At 39.1% G+C, this 24,488-nt stretch overlaps 1 protein-coding gene across 1 annotated transcript in view; it reads left to right on the forward strand.

Moving 5' to 3' along the window:
* The window catches only part of RUNX1T1 (RUNX1 partner transcriptional co-repressor 1), a 135,263-nt gene that overhangs the window by 54,819 nt on the left and 55,956 nt on the right, over window positions 1-24,488 (forward strand). The window contains 2 exon segments of the mRNA XM_021089123.2: window positions 19,387-19,524; window positions 21,649-21,890. Coding sequence (XP_020944782.1) covers window positions 19,387-19,524; window positions 21,649-21,890 — 380 coding nt within the window.

Raw genomic sequence — 24,488 nt, forward strand, 5'->3', positions numbered from 1 at the left:
TTGTTCATTGAAGGCTGTTACCTGGGAATGCATATAGTAATATATTTAGGGTGGGGCAGAAGGGAGGTATTAGATAGCTATATTCCCTCCACTCAATTGCATGGTTTTATCTTTCTGCATTTCCTCTACCCTTCACTATTCCCCTCAAGTCAGGTAATTCTGTTCACAAAACAAGGAAAAAGGGTGTGTGTGTGTGTTTATGGAGCCACCATTATTAGTCACCACCCCTATATGCATTCGTTTAAATGATCACTGCAACTTTTGTCTCAGAAGTAGACATTTGGAACAGATCTCAGGCTCCGGACGTTGAGTCTAGATGGGTGTCACAATTTACTATCTTTAGTTAAGGGTTAGGATAAGAGTTCCAGATTTCTTGTGGGTGAGGAATAGTGGGAGGTACTTACTGAAAGGAAGGAGAACAGGGAGGCACTGAAGATAAACTTTGCTGACTTCATAATTTTGCCTAGAGTCAGGCCAAGTAGACATAAAATATTATCTTGTAGGGCAAAAGCTTGTGTTTTCTTTCACATCTAAGCTCGTACAAGTAAATTATTGTTTTTCAGAGGAAGAAGATGAAGAGTGTATGAAATGTTTTATTAGGCTGCAGTAACTTCCCTGAGCTATCCTGGGCAGTGATTTTGAGATGGGAAATGCACTGGTTTGACCCCTCAGAACAGAGGTTCCCAGCATTTTTTTCTTGCTGCTGCTCAAAGAATTACAGTATTTACACAAACAGTGGATTTCTTTGGTGGTGTTGGCATGTGTCAAAAATTCTACTCCTTTGCTTTTTAAGGAAGTGGTAATAGTGATATTATCATAGGGATGATTTTGAATTTGTCCTAATTTAAGTTGTTAGAACAAGTTAGTAATAATGTGGTGGAACCCTGATTAAGAACAGCTTCCTTTGTATTTAGACGCTTATTTACTTTGTAATTAGTTTATCTGACAGTGTAAAGAAGGTTGTGCTTTGGAAAATGATCTTATAGCTCTCTAGCAAGCAACATTTTTTTTGGGGGTCATGCCTGTGGCATGTGGAAATTCCTGGGCCAGGGATCAAACCAGCACCATAGCAGTGACCGAGCCACTGCAGTGACAATGCCGGATCCCTAACCCACTGAACCAAAAGCAAAGTCTGCAAGCAGCATTTTTCATTTGTATATGGAATGCTCTTTGCAGTTGTCCATCAATGTTTGGTTTGATTTCCCTTATTATAATTCTTCATAAGCTCAGAGAAGACATCTCTAGTGCTATATGAAATATAAATGATTCGTAGTAAATGGATGGGAATTTAGACTGTCATCTTAATTTAATAATATTTACCCACATTTAAAGATATGTACAGATGAGGCTACATTAAGGACTTATTAACTTGAAATTTATTTATGTGTCTCCTTGAGGCACATCCCTGGAACTTAAGGTGGTGTGTATTGTAAAAATGTGTCATTCAAATTGTAGCTTGACAGAATTTTATAGTTCTGGATTCTCCAGTGGTCTTTCTTTTAATCTGAAGCTGAATAGCCTTGGTAGAGTTCCAAATAAAATGAAGTATGGTCTTTCCTTAATTTTTTTGTTCAGATTTAGTTGTTTTTTCCTAGAAAAATCTAGGTGTGCTGTATTTTATCTAAATTGATTTTAAGGCACATGGTTATTTTACAGACCTCCCAGTAAAAAGTGCTGCCACTAAGCATGGCACAGTACTCCCTGTTTCAGAGATGTTATAAGGACAAAATATGGGGGTTTTAGAACTGTTTAAATACAGTGCTTAAAACTTAACAGAAAACTTAAAAGAAAAAGGTATAACTGTAACTGTTTGACAGTATACTTGAAATCTCTGCCCCATTGTGATACACTGATTTAAGAGATAGCACTCTAAGTAATCTGATAGAGATCCTTTGTATGCATATCCTTCCAGACTTTTAGTTATAAACACACAGACGCATCCATCTATCTATAACTGTCTTAAAATAGTTGTTTTTTAATGAGATTTTGCAAAGCATGTAGCTTTGTAACTGTTTCTCGCACTTAGTATATTATAAGATCTTTCCATGTAAATATACACGTCATCATGTTCTGTTAGAATTTGAATTGCCAAATGTCCAATCTTCTTCATTATCAGCATTTTTGTGCACTTGATATTTCTTAGGATAATTTTCAAAGAGTGGAATTGGTGTATTGAAGGATATGTATAATTTAGGGGCAGTTGATACATATTGACTAATTGTCCTATAGGAAAATTGGTATCATTTTACAAAATGATAAAAGTAAAAATACTACTTTATTATTTCAAAAATCTTTAGTCTGTTAGATGAAAAAGAATGTCTTTTTTTGGGGGGGTCATTTTAGGGCTGCACCTGCCGCATATAGAAGTTTCCAGGCTAGGGGTCAAATCAGAGCTGTAGCTGCCGGCCTACACAACAGCCACAGCAATACCAGATCCAAGCCTCGTCTGCGAGCTACACTACAGCTCACAGCAATGCCAGATCCTTAACCCATTGAGAAAGGCCAGGAATCGAACCCACGTTCTCATGGATACTAGTCAGGTTTGTTACCACTGAGCCATAATGGGAACTCCAGAATATCTTATTTTAATATAATAATAATAATAATAATAAACTAGTGAGGTTAAACCTTTTTTTCCATAGAATTATAGGTCAGTTATATTTCTCTTGCACATTTCCTATTCCTGTTGTTTTATTATCTATGTTATGTTGGGCATTTCAACTTTTAGTTATTGATTTGACTGAGCTATTTATATATTAAGTATATCAATTCATTGTTATCACAAAACAAGTATTTGTTCCCTGGGTGTTGCTTGTCTTTTACTTTATATATTTTTTCTGTACTCAAATTTATTAGTGAGTGCCACTATTGGTTCTGCCTTTCTTATAGGTTAGACTCTTTCCCAATCCTATGGTTAAAGTATGACCTATAAATTTTTTTGTTTTGTTTTTTTATTAAAGTTTTATTTTAATGTTAATTGTTTTTATTTTTTGGTCTTTTTAAGGCTGCACCTGTGGCTTGTAGAAGTTCCCAGGCCAGGAGTAAAATTGGAGCTGTAGGCCTATACCACAGTCACAGCAATGCCAGATCTCAGCCACATCTGTGACCTACACTGCAGCTCGCAGCAATGCCAGATCCTTAACCCACTGAGTGAGGCCAGGGATCAAACTGACATCCTTATGGATACTACTTGGGCTCTTAAACCGCTGAGCCACAACGGGAACTCCAAAAGTTTTTTGGTTTTTTTTTTGTCTTTTTTTGCCATTTCTTGGGCCGCTCCCATGGCATATGGAGGTTCCCAGGCTAGGGGTCTAATTGGAGCTGTAGCCACCAGCCTACGCCAGAGCTGCAGTAACTCGGGATCCACAACTCACGGCAATGCTGGATTCTTAACCCACTGAGCAAGGCCAGGGATCGAACCTGCAACCTCATGGTTCCTAGTCGGATTCGTTAACCACTGTGCCACAACGGGAACTCCGAGAGTTCCTTGAATTGCTTAATTGTTTTCTCATTAATATTAGAAGTCATCTTTATCACATGCTACATTTTTAGGTGTATATTTATTTCTGAGCTATATTTTTTTTTCTGCTTTTCAGTTTTTATTTTTCTGTATTGGCTAGTTCTATACTAGTAGCACATTGTTTAAATTTTAGTTTTCTGGTGCATTTTAACAAATGTTAGGCTAAATTTCCTCATCACATATCATTTTCAAAGTTTTCTTAGCTATATTAATTTCAGATTTACTTTAAAACATTTGTAAAATTCTGGAAAAATTTTCATTAGTATTTTAGTTGGGATTGCTTTACATCTAATGATTACAGTGTAAGTGGGGGTAAAATAGACAGCTTGATAATTTTTAAAAAAATGTCTTAGTATGACAAACTAAGGACTTACTGTGTAGAAGATTCTTGTTTAGATATTGGAGATACAGAGTTAAGAACACAAGAACCTTCATTTTTTTTTTTTTGCCCTAACTTATGTAATTGAAGAAAGACTTTTAAATAGATTATATATTATAGAAGATTATACGATTTTGTCAGGTTCATATTTAGAAATATTACTGTAGAAGCAAAGAGGAGAGAATTTGAGCAGAGAGGGACTAGAGGCAAAGAAAACCATTCAGAGGCTCTGTAGGTTCTGAACCCCAGGTCAGAGGTTCACTGAGAATGATTCCTGAAGGTATTTAGAAGTGGAATTGATAGATACTGGGAATGGATTGGGTGTGGAAGAAGGATGGTGCAGAGGGAGGAGTCTTAGGATGATAATGGCATTTTGGGTTTGGTTAGTTGGATTAAAACATAGGCGGAGCCAGATTTCCTAAGGAAGAAGTTAGATTTGGTTCTAAATACAGCTGTCAGTGGTATCTGGGTCGAGTCGTTAGGCAAGTAGTCTGGTTCCCAGGAGAGAGTCCCTCTCTGGAGATAGGGAGCTCTGGCTGGCCTGCCTCAGAGAGCAGTTGGGTTGAAGCCGGTTCAGAAGAGGAAGAGGTGAGGCCCAACTGGAAGAATGATTGTGCAGGAGAACAGGAGTAAGGAGTGGCTGGGAAGATCAAGGCTGCTGAGAGCTCAACTAAGGAAAAGATTGAAACCATATCCTTTGGATTAGCCACAGAAAAGTTTGTACCTATGCTGGGGTGGTTTGGGTTGAATGATGTTGGGGGAATTCCCCTTGAATTCCCAGAGGGGGTTAAGTATAAATGTGAGATTGGTTCTGCTTTCACCATTATTTTACTGTTTCTATTATTGAAGAAATTTTGAAATCCCGTTCAAGGAAAATAAGGAATCCAACTGCTTTGCTCTATTTCTATCTCCAAACTGTGTTTTTTCATTTGTTTGTTTTTTGTAATGGCATATGGAAGTTCCTGGGCCAGGGACTGGATCCGAGCTGCAGCTGAGACCTACACTGCACCTGCGGCAATGCCAGATCCTTTAACCCACTGCTGCTAGGTCGGGGATTGAACCTGCACCTCTGCAGCTACTCGAGCCCCTGTTGTTGGATTCTTAACCACAGCACCATGGTGGGAACTCCTCCAAACTGTGTTTTTAAATAGAAAATTATTTTATTTATCTGCCATTTACTTGTCCTAGGTTCTCAGTGAAGTGGTAAATTCTGGGACTGAGTTGATAAAATATTGGAGTGATATGCTCCCTGACATTAAGGAGGCATTGTCCTGTCTAATAATTGTTCTGTCATAAGTAGTGATATAAGAGTTTTTGCAAGCTCTGGAAAGAACAGCTAGATGGTACAATAGAGCTTATAACACAGGGAATGGCAGAGGGATCAGGTATACCTTTGAGTAAGTGAATTTGAGCTGAGATGGGTTTTCCAGGCTGAGCGAGTAGCCTTGAGGTGAGGTGAGATGTGAGGTAAGAGAGGAAAGGTAAGTAGAGACCAAGGCTATCTACTGTTCTACTTCATTTAGAGGGGTTTGGGTTTTAGCCTAAGAGTGATGGTAAACCATAGAGTGGTAACTGGATCTTATCAGTAGAATATAAATTTCTTAATGGCAGTGATTTTTCCTTTGTTTTGATTATCTTCTCCCTGTTATAGGAAATAGTACCTGCACTTTTCTTTATAATAATTTTTATTTTGTAGATGGCTCAGTTATGCTTTTGTGTGTGTGTGTGTGTTTTTTTTTTTTTTTTTTTTTTCCCCCCTTATGGCCAAACCCATAGCATAAGAAAGTTCCCAGGTTAGGGGTTGAATTGGAACTGTAGCTGCTGGCCTACATCACAGCCACAGCAATGTGGGATCCAAGCTGTATCTGCAGTCTGTACCACAGCTCAGGGCAACACTGAATCTTTAACCCACTGAGCAAGGCCAGGGATTGAACCCATGTCCTTGTGGATACTAGTAGGGTTTTTTTTTTTTTTTTTTTTTTTTTTAACCTCTGAGCCACAATGGGAACTCCAGTCATGTTTGAATAGTGCTGTTATTTAGATGAGTAGATACATTTGTGTTTGACAAGATTATTGCATCTGTTGTACAGTAAACATTTCAGTGTGGGGTGAGGGGTTGTGAAGATTAGCTACTTAGAAGTCCCAGTGAGAGATGGTGGTGGTGATGGATATGAAGAAGAAGCACTTTTAGGAAGAAGAACAATTTGCTGAACGATGGTGTTGCAGGGACCCAAGTCACTGTGATCTTATTTTGTTACTAAACTCTCTGAATTTGACATAGACTTTTAAAACATCTCCTGAATCTCCCTCCTATTCGCCATCCTGAGGGCTGCTTCCACAACGAATGCTGTATCATTTCTTGCTTAGACTGTTGCCATCTAGTCCTTTCCTACCCTATTTATTCTCTGCTCAGTATATATCCATAATATCGAAATGAGTTTATCATTATAAAAACTTTCCAGTTGCCTAGAGTGTGAAGGCTACATTAACAGTATTGGTTGATTGTTTTTTAAGAGTACATCCAATTAAATTCAACAAATACTCTTGAGTTCCTACTGTTTGTTTGTTCTGATTTAGCCAGTGGTACATACTCTACACGCCTTCATAGTTTTCTGCCTAGGTTTACTTCCTCTTGTCAGAATGGTCATAACTGACTGCACTGGAGGTGGATGTCATCACTTTTCTGCAGCACCTCTGAGAGCTGGCTCTATGGCCTTTGTCATTGGCAAGTAAGGCAAATACCCGGTGGAGTAAAAATTTTCCATACTTTAGGATTGTTAAAGGTTCAGAACATTATTTTATTTTATTATTATTATTTTTTTTACCTTCTGGAATAATCTTCAGTTTGGCAGCTTACATTCAGTTCATGGGCCCTTGGTGATAGCTTTGTTTTTTTCTGCTCTTTACTCAAGCAGGAGTTACTTCTCTATATATTTAGGTGACAAGATTTTTTTTTACTAAGTGGTGGTGGTGTTTTGTTTTTTCCTTCTCTTTTTATGACCTGCGGCATAAGGAGGTCCCCAGTCTAGGAGTTGAATTGGAGCTGCAGCTACAGGCCTATGCCACAGCTACAGCAGCCACCATATCTGAGCCTCATCTTTGACCGTCACCACAGCTTGTGGCAATGCTGAATCCTTAATCTACTGAGCAAGGCCTGGGATCATCCTCCTGGATAATAATCAGTTTCTTAACCCTCTGAGCCAGAATGGGAACTTCTCTTACTAAGTATTTTTATCACAGTCATTCAGTGAACTTTGAGCTGGTTGCCTGTGCCAGGGGTTGCAGACTTGTCTTTCTTAAACAGGAAGTCCCTTTTTTCCAAAGGAAATCTTAAAACATATTAAGGTGACTCATGCTGGTTAAAGTGACAGTCCAGGCTGCTTCATACCCTCTTGGGGGCTTGCAAGAGCCACCTCCAGGAAGTGATTATTAGAAGTAGAGTCACTAGAGTAAAGGTGATAACACGTGGGAGAGAAGACATATCTAACATGGGAGAGAAGATATATCTAACGAAACTCATGCCTATAAGCAATGCCCGGAGTCTACCAGAATTCCTGTGACCAGCATTCCTTTCCATACTTTATGAAATTAATGATTGATTTTTCTAGCAAGAACTACCATTTGGGTCCTTGCTAATGTTTGTAGTGCTTTTTCTTGATGGCCTGCCTGAAGGTCATCTTTGTCAAGAAATGAGCAAATTGGTTTAGACTGTCCTCAGGCATCCATTGCATTTAAATGGGTGTGTGCTTTCAGCAAGTCTCCTGTCTGCTCACTTATCCCCCCCTGCCCCCGCCCAACCCTAGAGTTACTAATATGTCTCTGGCTGTTTTGTCAGAAACTAGTTTTGCTTTCTACTGTCTTCATTCATTCATCAACAAATCTTTATCAAGTGCCTACTATTTCAGGCACTTGGGCACAGCACTCCATGGAAGCTGGGATTCCCAAAACAAGTAGGAATTTCTATATTTGTGAAGCTGACACTGGTTGGGGGAAACAGTCAAAATAAGATAAATGTGTTAAGTACTAGCTACTTAAGTGCTATAGGGGAAGGGAAGGAAACTTCATTGTCCCTGTGCAGAGACGACCTAGAAAGTTTTGAGGTTATTTTTCTAGAAATTTGATACACTGGTATGGATTTACCTCCTTCTTTTGCTTGTCTTTTGCCTTAAACTCAAGTTCATGATCTTTGAAGGCATGATGTCCTGCTTCAAGCTGTCATCCCTCTTTCCAGACCAGCTGCTGCTAACCATCCTGTTCCAGGACTGAACCCTTGGCCTCGTTTTTATGAGCATAGTTACCTCAGTGTTTACTAATACCTGGACTGAGGGTGACTTATTTGGCTTCCTCAGAGCTCACTTCTCTTAGTCATTGGGTTTCAAACTTTTGTTTTTCCTGCCCCTGAAATACCTAATGAAATCATATGCAGAAGCTCAACCTCTAAAACAAGTGAAGAATCTGAATGGGAATGGGGTAGTTTAAGATGAAGCCAAAGGCACTTCTTCCCTCCATCCCACACTTTCAGGCTGCATGGTCACCTCCATGGACCCATTGTTTCGAATATAGCATTTCAGAGCCATTGTTTGTTTGCAGCGATGTCCTTTTGTTGTCACTCATCTTTCTAATATGGTAGCCATCTGTCACAGGTATGTCACCACAACTGTTGAGCTAGTGTGAGGAACTAAATTTTAAACAAATGGTCACATGTGGCTAGTATAATCGTAGTTTTGGAAGGTGTAGTTCTAGTATAATGCTAACTCTAGATTTAATATTTATTCACCGTGTCTTTCAGTTTTCCAGACCTTGTATAAAATAATATTTGTGGAGTTCTATCTTGGCTCAGCAGAAACAAATCTGACTAGTATCCTTCAGGATGCAGGTTTGATCCCTGACCTTGCTCAGTGAGTTAAGGATCTGGCCTTGCTGTGAGCTTGCGGTGATGACTGCTGGGCCTGGATCCCATGTTGATGTGGCTGTGGTGTAGGCCAGCAGCTGCAGCTCCTATTTAACCCTTAGCCTGGGAACCTCTGTACTGGATGGTAATGAACTCTGAGAAGGCCTGGAATAAGTTCTAGCTTGTAACTTCAGACAAACTATCCAACCTCTCTGGCCCTCAGTTTCTTTGTAGAAGATGGGCAAATTTGTAGTATCTTTTCACAGTGAGATTTTAAAATGAGATAAAGCATGCAGGGCATTTGGTGTAGGGCCTAACACCTGATTTTAGGTGACTTTTATCCTAAGTTTTCTTTTTTTTCCTCCTTGTAAAAAATGAAACATTTTCATTGCCCAACATTTAAATAAAATTAAAAAAATAAACTAAAAATAATCCTACCGTCCATTGACAAGCAACATAAAAAACTTGTGGAATGTGGAAAAATTGTTTTGAATGTACACATGTATAATGTATGACTACACTGATACTATTATTGTAAAAAAGGGAGTTTTTGGAGACTATGGGTCATGTGTATACATCACCTTACCAGTCCCTTTTTCTAATATAAAGCATTATAAAGTCCTGGGTCACTTTGCTATACAGCAGAAATTGACAGAACATTGTAAGGCAATATAATAAAAAAATAAAGATTATGAAGTTAAAAACTGGTGAAATCAATAATCCAATTCAAAGATTTATCTTTGGTGACAATGTTTTCAGAGTGTAGACATTCTTTTTTTTTTTTTTTTTTTTTTTTTTTTTTGCTATTTCTTGGGCCGCTCCTGCGGCATATGGAGGTTCCCAGGCTAGGGGTCTAATCGGAGCTGTAGCCACTGACCTACGCCAGGGCCACAGCAACGCGGGATCCGAGCCGCGTCTGCAACCTACATCACAGCTCATGGCAACGCCAGATCGTTAACCCACTGAGCAAGGGCGGGGATCGAACCCGCAACCTCATGGTTCCTAGTTGGATTTGTTAACCACTGCGCCACGACGGGAATTCCCCAGAGTGTAGACATTCTTTTGAGGATTCTTTTAGGATGGAAAAAAGATGTAGATGGTTTTGGATTTCCCTCCTGGCTCAGTGGTTGATCCCTGGCCTCCCTCAGTGGGTTAAGTATTCGGTGTTGCCGTGAGCTGTGATGTAGTTTGCAGATGCCTGGGAACTTCACTATGCTTCGAGTACGACCCTAAAAAGCAAAAAAAAAAAAAAAAAAAAAAAAAGATGTATATGATTTTATCTTAAGTTAAATCACTCAAGTCTCTTGAAAGTGCCAGTGTCTCAAAGTTGGGACTAAGAGCTTGGGCTCCCCTCTTGGTGAGTGTCAAGTCAAAAGATAGAAGCAAACTGAAGAAGAAAGGGTTTATTACTTGCAGTAAGAAAGGAGAACACTGGGCATTTTTCCCAAAGCAATGTCTCCCTGAATAGCAAAATTGGGGAAGTTTTAAACTAAGGATACATGCATATTCATAAGGAGGCTTGAGCAGAGAATTCAGCATAGAATTGGGGCAGAGGTCGACAGAGTCCAAGCTTTAGTTAATTGAAGTCTGGAGGGTCAACTTCACCATTCCATCCTCCACCTGGGTGGGGGCCTTAATTCCTGCAGAAATAAAGCTGTGTTGTTATGTATATCCCTAGAGGAGGAACTAGGACTCTGCTTTATCTGGATACAATGATTTGACTACCCTTTTTTTTTTGTTTGTTTCTGCATTCCTTTGTTTCCTTAAGATCTTTAATTACTGGGACCTGTTCAAGGGCAAGCATTGTGGCTAGGCTTATATCACCAAGTGGCATAGAACAAAATGGCTTCTCTATGTCAAAAGCTGTATCTGGTTCTTTTCCTCTGAGGACACCTATCCTATCTGCCTACATTATGACATTATAGCAATGTATATTCACTTAAAATATTGAAATTATTGAGCATCTTCAATGTCTCGGGCACTGTACAAAGTGCTGAGGATTAAAAAAAAAATATGTCATCATTTACCTTAAGTGAATTATGAGCTAGCAGGAGAAACTGACCTTGGTTCTAAATACAGTGTGATCAGTGCCAGAAGGGGGCTCTAGAGAGTGAAATAGTGAAATACGGGGGAGTCTGGGACAGCAATGGATAGAAAGTTTATTAGCAAGGGTTTCTGTTTGAAGTGACACCAGGGGAGTTTTAAAAGAATGATGGAGTTAAAGGCAGTGGTGGGGTGAAGAGTTAGGAAAAGGATGCAGTGCAAGGGAAGCTTGTGTGACCCAGGGGCATTTGGAGTGTCACAGTAGTTCAGGAAAGAGTTCACAGGTGTGGATAGAAGCTAGGTGAGTCACGGAGCTCTGTGCGCTATTAAGGCACATGGACTTTATGCTTAACACTGTAAAAGGTCTGGATGTGGGTTGGAGAATGTATCAGAGCTGAATAGGCCAGGGAGTCCATTCAGTGGGTTGTTGATTGGGCCAGGTGCAAGGTGTTGGATGATGAGTTTTTGAATTCAGGCTATTGAAATGAGTAGCACTCTCAAAATAGTGGTTCTAAAAGTTGGGAGGGATGCTAGGCACAAGTCATCCACATAATGGCCGTAGTCACAGCACAAATGAAGTCACCAAGGAAAAGGCATAGTCCAAGTTTGAAGAGGAACTCTGGGGGAAAATAGCAGTAGTTATCAAAGCGGTGGTGAAAGAAAGGTGAATCCTTAAAAGAGACTAAGAAAGGAGCAACCAGGAAGGCCTGAAAGAAATGAGAGTGTTCAAATGGTGGAATCTTGGGGACAGTATGCTTCAAGAATCAGGAAGGGGTGAGAACAGTGTCAGCGGTACAAAGATGTCAGATAAGGATAGATACAGATGTTTCTTGGATTCATAATGAAGAGACAATTGAGACGAGTTTCGATGAGAGGAGAATAAATTGATGCTGCATTCTAGGATTATTTTAATCAGGATTCCTTGATTTGGAGTGAAAAGTTTCAGAGAAAGGAGAGACAGACTGACTAGGATTGTTTGGAAGATCCAAATTGTAGGAATTTAGAGATCCTGTTGCCAGAACCTGGCCTTTGTCTGTGGGTGCCAAGTAGAGTTTTGGGCAAAGGAGAAAAAAAGTAGCTTTATTGCTTTGTTAGGCAAAGGAGGCCACAGCCAGCAAGTGTGTCCTCCTTTGGGAGAGAGGGGTTTTGTCATTTGGGAGTAGAAAATAAGGCCACAGAGAAGGATCAGGGTAGATGCAAGCTTTCACTCTTCTTTAGAGTTGGCGTTTAGTGGCCCTGGGACTGATAAAAAAAAAAAAAAAGGTGGTCCTCCTTTCTAAAATGAGGAAGGCTCCGTAACATCTTTCATTTGTTAGATGAAGTGTTAGTTCTGTAGAACTCAACAGTATTATGTATATTCCTGGAGGAGAAACCAGGACCCTGGCCCAAGGCTGCCCTGTTGTTTCTTAACTGTTCCTCCCTGATCCCTGTATCCCTTCCCTTCCCTGATTAGCAACTGTGAGAACCTGCCCTTTGGAACTCAGGGAATGTCATGGAGGATTAAGCTTATTCCCTAAAAACTAGAAGTGGGGAGCCCCCCCAAGGCCCTTATCAGTTTCACTCCCAGCACCTAGAATCCAGTAGAATGGGAAACTTTTATGAAGTTCTAGTAAGGATAATCTCTTATCACTTGCTTCTGTCTATTAACGGCATTTTTTTTTTTTTTTTTTTTTTTTTAACCTCCACCACAGATCTGCTTCCTAGACTTGGAGGGTGGTAGGCAGTTTGGTTTTTCACCTCTCAATGGGGATTGTTTTTCTTTCTTCATTTCCGAAGACTAAAACCTTGGGGGAGTGACTGAGATTGCCTGATAAGTGCTGCGCCTGGGCCAGCTGCTGGTTTCTTGGGGTACAAGGTCATAAAAGAACATGGTGGCTCCCAAGGTAGTTATGAGATTAGAGGGTGTGGCAGAGAAGGGAACTTTCTAGGTAGAGTCTTAAAGATGTCCGCTTCAAGTAAATGTAAGGTGGAAGGGGAAATGATGAAAGTCGGTGTAGATTACTCCTTCAAGAACCCGGACTGTGGGAGTTCCTGTTGTGGTACAGTGGAAATGAATCTTGACTAGGAATCATGAGGTTGTGGGTTCAATTCCTGACCTCATTCAGTGGGTAAAGAATCTAGGGTTGCCCTGAGCTATGGTGTAGGTCACAGACACAGCTGGGATCCTGGTGTAGGGCAGCAGATGCAGTTCTTTTTTTTTTGTCTTTTGCCATTTCTTGGGCTGTTCCCATGGCATATGGAGGTTCCCAGGCTAGGGGTCTAATCGGAGCTGTAGCTGCCTGCCTACGCCAGAGCCACAGCAACACAGGATCGGAGCCGCGTCTGCAACCTACACCACAGCTCACGGCAATGCCGGATCATTAACCCACTGAGCAAGGGCAGGGACCGAACCCACAACCTCATAGTTCCTAGTCGGATTCCTTAACCACTGCTGCGAATGTGAATGTTTTCATGATAACTAAACAGGGACAATTAATTGGACACTGGTAGGGTTACTTTGTAAAAAAATCATTGATGGAGATTTAGAAATGAGGCCTGAAAACAAGAGGTAGATGTTAATTTTAATGTTTATGGGGAAGTTTATGTGTAGTCATAGACATTTATGTGAACTGAGGAAGTCTGGTTATAATCATCAATATCAGAATAATTTTATTTGTGATCACTATCATAAGAGATATTTTCTCTTTGTGTTTGAGATGGTCATAAGCCATATCTCTAGAGAAAAACCAGGGAATATTAAGAGTTTGCAAAAGATCCTTGAGGTCATGTTGCTTAACAGTATAAATAAGAAAAGTAGACACCAAGAGTTCCCTTCATGGCTCAGTGGTTAGCGAACCCAACTAGAGTCCATGAGGATGTGGGTTCTATCCCTGGCCTCACTCAGTGGGTTAAGGATTTGGCGTTGCCCTGAGCTGTGGTGTAGATCACAGATGAGGCTTGGATCCTGCATTGCTCTGGCTGTGGTGTAGGCCAGCAGCTGTATCTCCCATTCAGCCCTTTGCCTGGGAACTTCCATATGCCGTGGGTGCGGCCCTAAAAAGCAAAAAAAAGAAAAAAAAGTAGATTCCAAAGAAGTGCAGATACTGATACAGTAGTACCTGTCAGAAGAAGGGCTATTTTCTCCTTGGGTCTCTGTTTAGAGAAGGAGGCAGTCTTTCCTAGACTTTTCTGCAGACTTCCCTTCATGGCCCATTGTCCAGAATTGCAGCACAACACTCATCTCTGAAACCTGCTGCTGATAAGGAAATGTCATACTTGATCAATGTAAAACAAGGGGGACCTGCCCCCGAGAACTGTGTGCCTGTACAAAATTAGGGCTCTCCAGCAAGATGTGGATAAGGGCTGTTGAGAAGAAAGTCAACAGTGCCGCCTGTGACATAGCTAAGCTAAAGAGCTTTTGTATCTATCTATTTTTTTTTTTTGCTTTTGAGGGCCGCACCTGCAGCCTATGAAAGTTCCCAGGCTAGTGGTCTAATTAGAGCTGCAGCTGCCAGCCTTTGCCACAGCCACAGCAACACCAGATCTTAGCTGCATCTTCAACCTATGCCACTGATCATGGCAACACCAGATCCTTAACCCACTGAGTGAGGCCAGGAATCAAACCCCCATCCTCATGGATACTTGTTAGGTTATAACCCGCTGAGCCACAACAGGAACTCCCAAAAGAGCTTACATGTTATTCTGTGGTCAGTGGGACACTCCCAAACAGGGAATAGATAAAGTCAGATTTGTGTTTCAGAAATAACAATCTTCATATAGCCCCTGTGATAAGGCATGAGGGTCATTCTTAAACTTGCCTGAAACAGTTGAAAAAGTTGGTTGCACAGTTGAACTGAATTTCAGGTCTCCAGTATTTTCCCATATTGGCTGCATTTCATTCTCTTATTATATGCCGTTGATGATTCTGTATATGTCTTTTGCTATGAAATTGGGGTTGATAATTTTGAACTGAAAAGTGGGTTTGTAAAAGTTAGGAATGTGACTATCTTTCTTATGAGAACCATGATTTCCTAAGGAGGCATTTAAAAATAAATGCTATCAAGTTACTATTTTTTACTGTTTGGGGTATTTATTTAGGTTTAATCCATATACACATATACAGCTATTGTATAGGTGGGCTGTGATAAGTGCAAAGAGAGGCAGAGGAAGCCTGTTGTGGTTAGCATCTGGGGCATCTGGGGAAAGCTGTAAGAAGATGTTGGATAATGGGCATGAATACTGTACAAGATGGGCAGGTTATTCTACATAAAAGAAACAACAGCATGAAAAAGAAAGGCAGAACAGCCAAAAAGTAATGCCAAGGTGCCCCATGTAGATAGAGCATAGACTTGGGAAAGACATTGGAAATAAAGCCACAAATGGATCACGGAATGGAAGGCTGAAGAAAATGGAGGTCACACATGTGGGAGCCTGATATGAGAAGGCACTGTGCTAGGGTTCTGATGAGGTAGAGAATTGTATCCCCCTCCTTATGAAGGGCTGAGCCTCAGGGTTAACTAACTTGCCTGAGGTGTAATGGTGAAGAGAGAGTCTACATTTGTAATCAAGTCTGTCTCACCTTGGAAGTTCTGTTAGGCTAAATATCCTTCCCACTATATCATTACATCCAGCTTAAAATGTCAGCACTTGACTTTTTTTTCTCAGGCATGGCTGAAGAGATATGAGCCAGAATGAACATTATAGAGATGTTTATCTTGGACATGGGGTGGCGGCCTCGTGAAGGCCGGATGGCTGCTTTTCTAGTCTTCAGGCAGTTACCTGCAACATCTTGAACCCAGACCTTGGAGTCACTAAATGACTTACATAGTCAGAACCATATTTTCCAGAGAAATAAAAAAAAAAAAATCAAATTCTGTACCAGTTTTGTTCTGCTGTAACTGCCTTTCCATTATTGGTACCTGGGTTCCACTGGGGCTTAATCCTCTTTAGTGTATACCTTCTAGCTTCCTTAACTAACACTTATTCAATAAGACTAATTCTGCATGAACTACTGATTGACCAAGAAGTTCCTCAATCCATAACACCTTTGAGATAAAATATTTCTTCTATTATAATTGACGTGTTGAATTCTGATAGCAAAGATGTACCATTCATTATAGCAATACTGGACTCTTCCTTTTTACACCAGTCATCTCTAGAATAGTATGTAAACTAGGAGACTGTAGAATGCCTGTTCTTCTTACCTTAAAAACACATCTGGAACTGTTTGAACTAACTAAAACAAGTGCCATGGCATATTATGCCATACCTTCTCACATAAAACAAATAAACAAAAAAGGAAATGGAAAACATACTGCTTCTAGAAGGCCCTGACATTGAACTGGATATTGAAATGGTATCACTAACATATTTATACATGCCACATTTTCTTCCATGCCATCTTTAGTGCATATGTGTTGGATATTTGCCACATGAGTTGAAAGGTTACCACATAGGGAAGATCTTGTTTATAGGTGATGTGAATCATTAAGGTAGAAGTAAAGGCAGTTTTTGAAATTGTACATATCCTCTTGATATGATAGAGATTGTTTTTTCTTTTTTCTTAATCATTTTGTGTCAGTCTTTCAATAAATGTCAGTATTCCCCTACAGCAACTAAAAGTAGAAATTACATAATAAGAACAGTATAATTTTCATGAACTTAAAAATTACATAAGAAATATTGTAACTTAATATTGGTTTTACTATATCCTCTAATTTGAAATGGAGTGAAATGCTTCTTTGGTTAACTCAGCTCTTTTGCTGTTTGCTGTAAAAGTTTCAAGAATATATATTTCAAAATGTTTTTTTTTTTTTTTTTTTAATAATCCAAAACAAATGCAGCAGAACTCGGCATACTTGAAACACATTTTCTGAATTTATCTTAAATCTCTCTACTCCAGAGGATTGTTTTGTGAGTATGACTTAGGCCTGGCTGGTTATTTCACCATCTATCTCAATCCTAGATTGATTGCACTGAACAGCACAGAATGAGTTACATATGGTCCCACTTTGTCTAAGTTTGTAGGACCTCTGGGTTGGAGCTCCATTTGATCAGAGTGAAGCTAACCATTGCAGAACTTTGACTAATGTCAAAAACTAAAGTATACATATACATATGGTTAGAATGTATATGTTCCTGTTAAATATGTACACATATACATACGGTTAGAATGTATATATTCCTGTTAGAGGTAGTAGTGTTTACTATTCATTGGCTTAGTGGTTATTGCTTCTAAAGTACATTTTAAGAATTAAAAAATGTTCACCTACCTTTTATAGTAATTATTGTTGTTATTAAATCTAGATAAAAAACATACTACATAAGTGGACTAAGATAGGTAATCAACAGGTGTTCAAATTAAAATTGTTCATATATCAAAAATCTTTCTAAAATTGGGCAGAGGAAGACAAATACAAACCTTATCTTTAAAGAGTTCAAAGAGGAAACCCACTGTCAGCTTTACAGTTTATTATTCCCTTTTTTCTGTGTGTGGACTATCTAAAAAAGAGTGAAGGAAAGTGGGTTTAAGATGTATTTTCAGGTTTATCTATTGCTCCAGAATTGAGTCAAGCTAAGTAAGGTAGGGATTGTCCCCCACAAGCCTCGGGGTTTAGTGGTAGACAAAGCTGTCCAGGGTAACTTTCTCCCTCTTCAGGCTCTTTTCTCACTGCTTTGGCCTTTTCCTTTTTTCTCATCTTTTCCTTCTCTTGCCTCATATGCTTATTTATTTATTTTTCTGCTATTCCCACTTCTCCTTCCCCCTCCTGCTCTTCTTTTCTCTGTCTGTGCAACCACGTGCTTCAAATCTGTGTATCTGGACTGCCTTCTCTAACAGTTCAGTGTGAGTGTTAGCAGAATGAAAACCAGATGGACCAGCAGTTCCCACTGTTATCTCCCAGCCGACTCTGGCAAGCCTCCCTCTATCCCTCCTTCCTTGGCATGACAGAAATATTTGCCTTTATTTAGGGAGACTTGTATTTGCGGCTGTACCTCTTTCCTCAGCTGTAACGTAAGTGGAAAGCTATTTATTCCCTTGTTGCTGAGGTTGGTTGAGGTGAGTAGACTGTGCAATGAATTTAACCATTGATGAAGCGGTTTTAAACCTGCCTTCTGTATTTTTCTAGAATAAGTTATTCATTGTTGCTGGTTATTAAATGCTCTGAAATAGCACTTTGTGAGCACATTTTTAACAATAAGATAAAGGTAGAGATGCTTTCCGTGTGTGTCTTCACCATCATTTCATGCAGGATACTTACTCACTGTAGGGAACAGTTATTGTTGTTCAGACAGCAATAGAAACCTGATACTACTCACTAGATCATATTTCAAGATGCTTTTTATTAGAATGAAGATTATTTTTCATTCTTTTATTACATCTTCACTAATATGGTATCAGTGGTGCAACTCAATTCTTATTGAAATTACTTTGAATAAAGGTGAGGTAGATTTGAAATTGTTGTAGCAGTAATTGGGGCTTTTTATTTTCTTTTAATAATTGACTTTAAGTAATTTTGAGGGTTTTTACTATGGTTATCGTAATGTCTAATAAAGACCTATTCTTTATTAACAGTCTATGTTTACTTTTAAAAAAACTCCAAATGGGAGATACCTGTGCCTAAGACTACAAGAGGCACCTTAAATGATTTTTTTTTTTTTTATACTGGAGATCTGTTTCTTTGAGGAGAGTAGATTGAGAAAGTTTAAATTCCAAGGGAGAATTATAGTTAGTATAAAACAGTCCTGAAGAGCAATGTTCCTTATTGGGTAATCAGGAAATTTCTCCCTGTCACACACTCTTGGAAAAATATCAGGAGGGTCTTTGGTTCTTTGTATTTCTCAATTTGGGAGTTTTTCATTCTTATTCTACCTGAGATTATTAATTGAAATATTGGTCTCTTGTTCTTAAAATGGTGACTCTAAGTAAAACGGCACAAGTTCTAAGTAAATAATAGCTTCACTTCATTGTGTGACATATGGCATTTATGTAGTAATGATTTTTCAAACAAGGCAGAAAAGATGGAAGTGAGAGGTTATGTTTGGGAGACATAGCCTGCTTCATCTGTTAGGCTAGAGAACTAAGCACAGAAAGGGGATGGCAGGTGTTACAAAAAGTCCTTGCAAAACCCCGGCTCCTAACAGTATCTCACCTGCATAATGGAGCTTCAGATTTGTGTTATTTCTGAGCTGTCTGAGGGCTTCATTACCATCCCACTTCCCTATCTATTTTTTTACTTCTTGCTAATGTTGGCTTCAGCTTCAAGTGAAGTTGTGCTGTTGCATATAACACTACCAAGGTAGCATCTGCCCAAGCCAGAAATAACAATAGGATGTAAAATTACCCAGTTAGAAATGAGGTCCTGCCATCTGTGTTACACCTTCTTAAGTGGGGTTGGATGATAAAGTCTTGATTTAAGCTTCGGTAGATAAGCCTATTTTATTGATAGAAGATGTGGGATTTCTTCTGTTACCTTGCTTGTAAAAAAAGAGGGCCTCCACTTTTAAAATTGAAGTGCTAAAAAACCCTGGGATGCTTAAGGAATAAAATAACATGATCATGGTGGCGTCCTCCAGATCGGACTGAGAAGCACTCCACAATGCCAGACTCACCTGTGGATGTGAAGACCCCGTCCAGGCTGACCCCTCCCACGATGCCACCTCCCCCGACAACTCAAGGAGCTCCCAGAACCAGTTCATTTACACCAACAACGTGTGAGTAGGCGTGTCTGCTTTTTCTGTTTCTGTTTGAAAGTTCAAATTAAATTTTTTTCCTACAAGTAAAAATTAAGGGAAAATAAGATCCAGAGTCAATGTATTATATAGAAATGAAGGCCCTTCCCCCAACCAAAATTTGTTTGTCAGTGATATTGAACACAGATGTATTATATCTTAGGTATAATCTGTATGACTGTCAGTGTTTGCCTGCCTTTTCATTATTGTTTCAGAGTCGTAGTCTGCTGTGATTTCAGCAAATGAAGAACACTGTCTTTGGTCTGTAACACATCATTACCATTATAACTTCTCCTCTGACTTAATATGGAGTTTCTTATTTTAGTTTGTTCATTTTGACTTGGAACATGTTAATACGCTATAATTATTTCTAAGTTACTTCTGATCTTCTAATACTACTTATGTTATTTACAAATAATGTGAAAATCTAACATGCTTAAGTTAAAAGGAGGATCGTTTTATGCAACAGAAAACTTTCTTATCTTGAACCTGTCAGACATTTATTAACCTTTACTCCATTTCAGCTTGACTCAAGACTTGTGTTCTGAATCAGTATTGCTTTTTGTGTCACCCAAGGAAAAGGACAGAATATTCTGACAGGATAGCAACTTCCCTTTCTTTCCAGTATATTCCAGTAGGGATAGCAGATAGCTTTGTTTTCAGCAATCTCAAAGTCCTGGTTAAAGTCTCATGAAAGATTTGTGGAACTAATAGATGGCATTGTTTGCAGATAATACTGTTTACAGACTATGTACCATGAAATCTTTATACAAGTGAAAAATAACTAACAGGCAAAAATAGATCCATGGGATTATAAGGGATTGGTAAAATACACATCCCAGGCTATTTATGCAGTGTCGCAGTGCCATTCAAAAGACCTTTCCAAATGTGTAAGGAGCAGGGAACTGCAGCAGGGCCAAGTTGTAACCCTGTCATCTTGCATTTGGTTTGTTGTTATCCAAAGTCTTAGGCCTATGCCTCCTGTGAAAGATCCTAGTGAGATGTTATGTCTTGACAGGTTACTTTGGTACTCATTTGGGACAAGAGAACATTTCATTTTCTTGAAACTTTTAAGAATAATAAGGTACTTAAAAAACATCTTCAAACCATTGTTGGACGTAGTTTATCAAAATTATATTTAAAAGACGGGTTTGAGGAAGTTCCCGTGTGGTACAGTGGTTTAAGGATCTGGCATTGCTGCAGCTGTGGTGCAGGTCGCAGCTGTTGCTTGAATTTGATCTCTGGCCCGGGGAAACTTCACATGCCGTGGTGCGGCCAAAAAAGAGGAGTAGGCTTGATAAAGTTCTAACGTGATAAAGTCAACATTTTCTTTGATGAAAAATGCAAATTTTTCGAGCCTGGTTCTTACAGATTATCAGTGTTCAAATAAATTTTATCAAATGAATTTACTGAATTACCACCAATCCACACTATTAGTTGGATTGATATGTCCCCTTTCGATTTCTAGAAAAAACTCCTTGATAATTATCATATTCGTTTTGGCTTCTTATATAAAATTTGAGTCTTCCCTAAAGAAGTGGTTAAGAAATATGAGAGGGAGAAAATAGCCTTCTAATTGGGTGGTATAAGGTTAAAACTTGAAAGTCCTATTCCTATAAACACAGCTGTCAGTTGTGTGTACAAAACATGATTAAAAATGTCCAGTGATAAATTTAGTCTCCACCAAATGTACACTTTCTCTAGGGGAGCCGTTTAGAAAGGAATAGTCCTTTTATATTGATGTAAGCCTGTGACAAAAGGCTGACATCCAAAATGCTGTTTGTTCTATGTTTGAAACATTTCAGGTGGCTGGCATATGTGCACGTGGGAGGCAGGGCTGTCCCTGAGTTACAGCCGACTCCCATTTATTATCAGCTTCTGTGCAGAATATCCTCCTGCAGCCTGAGGAATCCACCTACTTAGTTTTGGATGAGTCCACCTGAGCCTCTGGTGATCTGTGAAGTCAAAGCATTTTTATCAAAAAGGCCCAATGGTTTTTAAGTTACAAACTTCACCAGATTTGAAGGGAAAGGAACTTGGTTTTAATTTCCTTGTGCATGTTGTCTGTAAGTTTATTTTTTCTTTCTGATTTTGTGCCCTTGACAGTAACCAATGGCACGAGCCATTCGCCTACAGCCTTGAATGGCGCCCCCTCGCCGCCCAATGGCTTTAGCAATGGGCCCTCCTCTTCTTCTTCCTCTTCTCTGGCAAATCAACAGCTGCCCCCAGCCTGTGGCGCCAGGCAGCTCAGTAAGCTGAAACGGTTCCTCACTACCTTGCAGCAGTTTGGCAATGACATTTCACCAGAGATAGGAGAGCGAGTGCGCACCCTCGTACTAGGACTGGTGGTAAGCACACAAAATTGGCCCACTTGTCTGGGCTAAGGGAGAGCACGTGGGGGATTGACAATACAGACTCTGTTCTCACAGCCTTCTGTTCTAAGAGTTTCCACACCTGGAAATTGCATGCAAGTCTGATAATTCTGTAGAGGATTTTAATTCCACAGTATGTATTGAATGATTTCTTTTACTGTTTGGCTGATGAAAATAGGATTATCTGAATTTATTGTTTTTTTTTGGCCCATAAATGGGTGTGTGTATAAAATTTAGTAAGTATATCCTCCTGGCATAGCTAGTGCCTTTCAACAGTGACAGAATATTTTTAAAGCTATGTTAATGATTTGTTTAATCTAATTAGGTGCTTATTTTTAATTTAGTGCTTTGGGGGATTTCGATTATTGGCCTAGATAAGCAAGAATTTATAACAAGTAACATAAAAGTATGTTAGAAAAGTCTTTTATGGTTTCGTTTTTAAGGCCAATAACATTAAATTTTTTTGTATGATAAAATTTACCATTTTAACCATTTCTGAGTGTGCAGTTCAGTGGTAGTAATTCCATCCACATTGTTGTGTAACCATCACCACTATCCATTTCCAGAACTTTTTCATCACCCCAAACTGAAACTGACCTGTAAAACAATAATACCCCGATTTCTTCAGCCCCTAGTCCCTGGTAACCATTTTTTTTTCTTTTTCTTTCTTTTTTTTTTTTTTTTTCACAATTTTTTGCTATAGGTAGAATGATATGAACCATTAGTTTGAGAACAGAAGTGTTGATTTTTGGCACATTAGACTACATTCTGTTTATTGTCAACTGGAAATTAGAATAATTAGAATGTATATCTTTTTTTTTTTTTTTTTTTTTTTTGCATTCTCAATCACTTACATAGCCTGTGATTTTCTTTAAAAGAAAGATTTTCATTTAGGAGGGTGATTTCCCCCCCCGCCCCCCCACATAGCAAACTGAGTCATAGAGAAGCTATGAGTCACATATTTAGGCCTTTCATCATCCAGGCTTACAGTGGAACTGAAATTCAGTTGGTGGGCAGCAGTTTCCTTTTTCTTGATATAGATTATTTATTTTCATTGCATAGACTTATCACATGGACGAAGCCATACCAGTTTTAGTTTTTTTTTTCCTTATTTTTTTTGTTTTTTCATGGTTGCACCCAAAGCATATGGAGGTTCCCAGGCTAGGGGTTGAATTGGAGCTTCAGCCGTTGGCCTCCACCACAGCCACAGCCACACCAGATCTGAGCTGAGTCTGCAACCTACACCACAGCTTAGGGCAATGCCGGGTCCTTAAGCCACTGATCGAGGCCAGGGATGGAACCCACCACCTCATGGTTCCTAGTTGGATTCGTTTCCGATGTGCCACAATGGGAACTCCCCATACCAGTTGTGTTTTGCAAAAGAAGTCCTAGAATTAATAGTCTCAGTGAGAGTCTAGTGCAGTAGACGTGCTTCAAATCAGAATATCTCACATTTGACAGAGATTTTGTAATTCAACTTTTAACCCTTCCCTTCCTTTCCTCTACATTTTAAGAACAAGAAGCTTTCGGGTTTCCCATAATTAATCCATCATCTTCACCTTGTGTTCCTCCAAGGTGTTCCAGGAAGGTGCTTTGGACAGAAGCATGTCAGCGTACTACAGTTACTTTTGTCAGTCACTCACCTTTCCCTTGTATTCGTTCTTGAATTTTGCATAAAGTCTTTTTGACACATAAATAAGTTACATAATAGAACCACAGAGTAAGTCCAAAACAGTAACTGTATCATGTGGCCAAAAAATATGTTGTTACTGGTAAAACAGTTTTTTTTTTTTTTTAAATCTGCTGTATAAATTTGATATGTTCTTTAACAGTGGTTTCTCTAACTTCAAATATAGAAAAATTTGGTAGCTTTAAATAGATTTTTTCCCCCCACATATCAAGTGGCATACTCTTGAGGGCAGTACTTTTTTAAAAGATATTCAAAAAACTTTATGGAGATAGTTGGAGAGGGCGCTAATTAATAGCACTAGTCATATGTTAGGCAGGCAGTGAACATTTATCAAATGATGAATTAATAGAAAATAAATTTTGTTTTGCACATTTGAATGCAAGCTTTTCCACATCATTTTACTGATACGCATTTTGCATAGGGGAAACAGATTTACAGAAGAAAAACATGCTAGGTCACTTAATTGGTGGAGACAGGCCTATGATTGGAACTCAAGTAGTAAAATCAGAATGAGTCACTTTATGGTATTATTTAGATGGAAGTTAAGAAAGGTATTAGTAAGAACTGTTTTAATGTGTAAAATGCAACTGGTATGGCTTTAGAATATGAGCCCTAGAAACAAAATGAAAGATAAAAAAAAAAAACGGAGGCTGTGACCTTTATCGTTACAGACAGGAAGTTAGTGTTTATTCAGAATTTCATGGGAAGATGTTTTGAGTTTGGTGGGTATAAAAACTTAGAACTTGATGCCTCCATACTTTAGCATAAAAAGAAAAGGGAACTTATAAAAAAAAGTAGATGGAACAATGTTCTAAAGGTGTTTGGTCACAGATATCTCAGTTTTGTCAGGTGTGAGGCTAATCCAAGTGTTGAAAATTCACAGT

Source organism: Sus scrofa, chromosome 4 (genome assembly GCF_054392235.1).
Source record: "Sus scrofa isolate SSC_HxYL_T2T_F1_AM1 chromosome 4, Sscrofa_HxYL_maternal_Yorkshire_Landrace_v2.0, whole genome shotgun sequence".
Taxonomy (NCBI): Eukaryota; Metazoa; Chordata; class Mammalia; order Artiodactyla; family Suidae; genus Sus; species Sus scrofa.